The sequence below is a fragment of the Orycteropus afer genome, unplaced genomic scaffold (genome assembly GCF_000298275.1).
Source record: "Orycteropus afer afer isolate SDZICR_OR568_19922 unplaced genomic scaffold, OryAfe1.0 scaffold00002, whole genome shotgun sequence".
Taxonomy (NCBI): Eukaryota; Metazoa; Chordata; class Mammalia; order Tubulidentata; family Orycteropodidae; genus Orycteropus; species Orycteropus afer.
Genome location: NW_006921589.1, coordinates 28,662,038 through 28,668,037, shown reverse-complemented (window position 1 = coordinate 28,668,037; position 6,000 = coordinate 28,662,038). Strand labels below are relative to the sequence as shown.

At 43.8% G+C, this 6,000-nt stretch overlaps 1 protein-coding gene across 1 annotated transcript in view; it reads left to right on the top strand.

Moving 5' to 3' along the window:
• Positions 1–551: 551 nt before the first annotated feature.
• PARD3B (par-3 family cell polarity regulator beta) overlaps positions 552–6,000 on the top strand; it is a 1,522,095-nt gene continuing 1,516,646 nt past the window's right edge. Inside the window, exon 1 of the mRNA XM_042783151.1 lies at positions 552–671. Within this exon, the coding sequence (XP_042639085.1) occupies positions 552–671 (120 nt within the window). The remainder of the gene's footprint in view (positions 672–6,000) is intronic.

Here is a 6,000-nt window from a genome sequence, read left to right as displayed (position 1 = left end):
CGGCCCCTTTAAGAGCCGGGCCCAGGCCGGTCGGGACGGCGGAGCCGAGAGCGCGGCGCGCCGCGGAGGAGTTGGGAGACGGCGCAAAAGTTTCCTCCCAACTCCGGCCCCGCGCGCCGCTGCCGCCGCCCACTGCAGCTTGGGGCCTGGGGCCGGCCCCCAGTCGCCAACAGGGCCGGGGCCAGGGCCCAGGGCCGGGCCGTCAGTTTTCGCTTTGGCGGTTGCGAAGCAGGCGCTTCGGTCGGGCCCGAGCAGGAGCCGGAGGAGGAGGAGGAGCCGGGCCGCGGAGCCGCCAGGTCCCAGGCCACTCGCCACCTGGAAGGTAGACCTTCCCGCAGCCGCCCGATCCCCCACTCCCGTCCCCCAGCCTGGCAGCCGTCTGCCGGGGGGAAAGGGACGCTGTCGCAAGTCCCCGGTCCGGAGGGGTCGCCGGGAGGAGGTGCCCTGGGCCTCCAGAGCCGCCAGCGCTGGGCTCCCCCCGAGAGTGGGGGCTGCACGCGTGGGGCCAGACACCTGTTCGGCCCGGCCCGGCGTGGTCGCCGGGAGCCAGGATGAAAGTGACTGTGTGCTTCGGCAGGACCAGCATCGTGGTGCCCTGCAAGGAGGGCCAGCTGCGCGTCCGCGAGCTCACGCAGCAGGCGCTGCAGCGGTACCTAAAAACCCAGGAGAAGGTGAGCGCAGCGCCCAGGGGCAGGAGGGCGCGGCGGGAGCAGAGGGCGCGCCTGCGGGCTACCTGCGAGCGCCCGGAGGCCAAGGCACCTGCCAGGTGCCCAGAGGACTGGGTGGTGACGCTCAGGAGACGCAGAATACTCTTGTGGCTTTATTGGTCACAACTTGTGGCCACAGGTTTTTATGTTGCTAATACAAGTGACCTGGGTGCCTCTGGGCGTTTTGGCTCAGGGCCCTGCCACACAAAGGGAGCTACAGCATCGGAATCACCTGGGGGCTCATTAGAAATTCACAATCTGAGGCCATAATGCAGACTCCTTGACTCAATCTACTTTTTAACAAGATCCCCAGATGAATGGAATGCCCATTGGATTTTGAAATGCATAGGCACTGGGTTGGAAGTTGCTTGAGGGGACATCTTAGTGCTGTTCACCTTCAAAGCCCGTCCCACTTTGGCTCTTTGGAGTTAGAAAGTTGATTGGTGCAAGTAACAGATACTCAGAAGTTAAGACTGGTGTGGCCTTTAAAGTTTCAACCTCATAAACTGTATTTTCTCAGTGACTTGGACAGGACCTCGGGTGGGAGGATGCTGCTTGCTTTCATCAGTCTATATTTTGACTGTTTTCAGCTCAATGACACACATCCTGTGAGCATTTGCTTTGTGTGTGGGCTGTGTCAGGTGCTGGGTGATCATCAGAATGAGGCTCTCTCCAACCCTGTCCTTGAAGTTTGGAAAAAGTGAAAACTAAGGTGACTTTTTTTTTTTTTTTTAAATTAAAGTGTGCAATGTACACTTTAAAGGAAGCTAGAAGATCTAGCTGGATGCTAAACTCACATCAAGTGTTTGGGTAGCACAATGGGGCTCTGTCTTCCTTGATGGAATCTTTTAAATTAAGGCATGGAGGTGCATCTTTATTTTATGAATCCTCAAATGGAACATCTTCTAAACTCTGAATTCTCCACAGACAGGGCAAGTCACAAACTGTTGTTTTAGAGGCCAGTGGTTTTATTTGTTCTCAAGCAGAAGTAAATAAAGATGTTGGGCGTTGGCCAATCTAGCGATGGAAGGATGTAACTTTCTTTTTACACTTTATAGGGTATGGAAGATAAGAAACAAACACTAGTTTTGTTTCTTTCAAGTGTATGAGTCCAGCATTTGGGAAAGTACCTGCACTTTCTGTGCCTCCACTAATAATATACAGAAAAAATTTTTTATTCTAGATAGATAGTGTTTGTTTTGAACAGTTAAGAGTTACAGAACAATGAGCAGTCTGTTAATATATTAAATATGATCCCCAAAATAGAACTTTTTACTGATGGACTTCAGATAGAGGAGGGAAAAAAAATCAAAATTGTCTATAAAGCTAGATGAGAATCTACTCCAATGTATCTTTGCCATTGCTACCATGGTATGTGGTGATTATATTTTGTATATACGAGTAAAAAACTGAAAAGTGATGTCAATAACCAATTGTCTTTGAAATCATATTTCATTAACTTCAAAAAGTGGGCTAAGGTTAATAGTAAGAACACTATTTTGGACAAATTGTTAAAGTAGATTTTGTTGAAGGATTGTCTTACTGAGATAAAGGGTTAATAAATATATCCCTCTAACTCGGAAGGAAGGTTGGGCAATCCTACTTCCGTAGTGATACTGCCTCGGAAACCCAAGGAGGGGTCTCTATGAGTCGGGGCCGACTCGATGGCAAATAACAACAACAACAATCTTGTATATTTAGAAGTGTAGGGCATGGAGTGATAAAGAAATAGGGGTAAGCTACAAGCATGTCAATAAGATACAGGGAATTAACTAGATGATGTTTAATTCATTGTAATTTGATCCTGAAAGATTTTTTTTTTAAAACTGTTGGTATTCTGGACTAGAAGCATAATTTATAAAATCATAGAACCTATAATATAAGTGCATTGATCAGTTTACTGTTATTACCAGACATTACATTTTTCAGTGTTTACATTTATATATTAGTTGAATGTGACATTTAAAGGTCACTTGCAGCTTATAAATCCTCCCTCCCTCTTTGGCTTTTAAAATCTCTATTTAATAAGTGGCAAGTGATCTTTTTCCCTCCCAAAATATTCCTCTTCCATAGTTTCATTTTAAATAATAATGTAATCACAACAAGGCGTAACTAATATTAAATGGTATTCCTAATGGGACTGAAATGTCAGGAAATACTCTGACAAAGTCTATGCTTTTATATATTGAATTTAGAAAATAATGGAAACAGAACAGAAATGTCAAAATTCAATTGAAAAAACAATTTGTAATACATTCACTATCTTTAAATCAGTGAAAGAGATTTAAAAAGCTTATTTCTCCTGAAACCAAGGTTTTAAGCCCTAAACTCAAAATATCAACTATAAGTGACATGAAATGTGCTTACTCTGTGCCAGGCACTGTTCTAGTTAATTTACATACATTAAATGACTTACTCCTGACAGTCACTCCATGAAGTAGGTATTATTGTTATTCTTTCCAATTTTCAGGGATTATCCACAGATGGGGAAACAGAGAAGAGGAGGCAATTTACCTGAGATTACGTGACTAATATGTAGTAGAATTGGGGTGTGGACCCCAGAGCTCTGTGGTTCTGTGTCCTTGTACTTGGCCACTAGCTACACAGCCTAGTTACTATGCTTGGGGATTTACTCATCTTACTTTGTTACAATTTGTTTTAAAAGAAAATTCCATCCACAAACTGTTACATTAATTAATATAACAACCTAAAGATAACAGTTGTGTCTTTTGTGGAGAGATGGGACATCTACAAGTTCCATTTTTGTATCTTTTATAACACATGTATACTGTTACAGAAGTCTGAGGCATGTATTGCAGAACTGCAAACAGATAAAATGTTATTACTCATTCTAGTTACAAATGGGTAATGGGTAAGATCTCTTGGACATCCAGGTAGAAAGTACTGTAAAAGAAACAAATTTGGCAGAACTGCCTAAGGCATTTGACTGCTAATCAGAAGGCTGGCGGTTCAAACCCACCAGCCACTCCTTGGAAAGAAGATTGGGAAATCTACTTCCATAGTGATGCTGACTCGGAAACCCAAGGAGGGGGTGCTGTGAGTCAGATCCTACTTCACCGCAGTGAGTTTGGTTTGGTGTGTAAGTGTGTTTCTTCCAGGGCCCTGAATAATAATTTAGATGGGGGAAGCAGGTTTTAAGACTGAGGAGCAAAGTTGAGGTTTCTGAAGTCTGGATGGTAAATGAAACCCAAAGAAGCCATTCTGGATTTTGTCAGCAGCATCTGAAAAGTACCGGCCACATGCTGAGAAGAAACAAGGCTGGGATTTGAGGAATGTGGGGAAATGGCTGACTCAGCATCAGATAAGGGCAGGAGTAGCTGAGATGCTGAAGAAATGGGGAGTTTTGTGGAAGGATTTAATTATGTTCTGAGTTCTGGGACTTCAAGGTTCTTGCCGCCTCTTCTCCCCCTCCCCCACTTTGCCATTTGATGAACTCCACTGGGGAGGTGAATTGACTGAGGGGTAAGAACTATGAGCTAGCTTATCTTTGGATCTTGGTAGTTTATCAGTGTCCTGGGCTCTAAAACCAATTTACTTACTGAAGAAGTGATTGTCTGCCTAAGTAGTCAAGGTGGGGATCGTTGAATAATTAAATTTATCATCAAAATTATTTGACCCAGGGGAATGCGTGATTGAGCTGTATCCTGCAGGGCCTCTTAACCCTGTCTGAACATTAAAAATCCTCCGCCATCCAGTCGATTCCAACTCATAGTGACCCCCCATAGTGTTTCCAAGCTGTGAATCTTTACAGAAGTAGATTGCTTCATCTTCTACTCACGGAGCAGCTGGTGGGTTTGAACTGTCAGCCCCCTGGTTATCAGCCAGATGCCTTACCCAGTGTGTCACTACCCCTAATTTTAACATTTTAAACAATGCAGATGCCTAAGTCTTCTCCTCTGAGATGCTCACTGAGAGTATAATAATAGCTCTGACTATAAGAATCAGCACCAAGGTGGATTCTGTGAGGCAGAGGTCAGATACATCCCTGTTCTCTGGCTCTAGCCATGGCCCCCCACCATGGCATTCTTCTGTTGGGTTCAATAATTCATCTGAATGGTCACAGAGAACTCATGGAAACAACATAACTCTACTAGCGATTTTAGTAACAAGATATAAACAGAAATGAATATATGCATGGGGTGAGGTTTGGGAGTGGTCCCAGCATGGGATCTTGCTGTCTAAAAGGGAGACTTGCTCATGTCTCACAGTGAACCCACTTACCCTTCCCAAAAATCAGTGTTCATTTTCATCCTTCAGGAAAGTTTGAAGCAGGAGGCTCAGTGACGTCCCTTGGTGGGCTGAGCTATGGGTTGCTCCTCTCAGCTGTCTGGGTTGGGGCTTTACACTCATCTGCCACCTTTCAAATATGCTCTTTGCCTCCACTTCTGGTACCATCACAGCCACTGCCTGTGTACCTGTGCTAGGTTTACTTGCTCTGGAAGGGTTATAGTGCAGGCCAACTTGTCATTATTACCTGTCCCTCTACTTCCAACCCATACTAATTCTTCTCATAGCAAGTGCTCAAATAATTAATAATTGGAGTGAACTTAGATTATGTATGTGTGTGTATCACTGTCTGTATATGTGTGTGTGTGTATGTGTGTGTATCACTGTCTGTATGTGTGTGTATATATATATATATATATATATATATATATATATATATATATATATATATATGTAGTAGATGAGGTTGAACTAAATAAGGGAAAAGCTTGTTTAGTAAGGAGTTGAAATCCCTCGAAAGCAGACTTGAGACAATGCCATTAATCTTTACATTACCTCAGATGGGGTTATAATCTGTTATATTGGTGACCCTTCCAAAGAAGCACAGCTGCAGGGATTCAGTCTTTCCCTTTGAATCTTGACTATACTGGTGACTTGCTTTAATATAACATGGCTCTTGAACATTTGAAATATGGTTAATGCAACAGAGGAACTGAATTTTTTATTTCGATTAATTTAAACTTAGCCACATATGGCTAGTTGTTACCTTATGTGACAGCATGTGTCTAGAGGCTCTCTGATGATTTCTCTCAGCTGCTTTTGGGAAACACTGATCTAAAGCCCAGATGCCAGGCAATCCTTATCTTGAAATTCTTGTAGATATTGCTGGTATGTTCTGTTGAGAACATTGCTACCAGAAAAGGAGTTTCATTTACTCTCTGGTATCCACAGGAACCTTTGAAATCTTAAATATTCCTAGGTTCCAAAGCTGAAACCAGCAGGGTTGTGGAGCAAATCAGTCTGCTTCAGTTTGCACCTTTAGTGC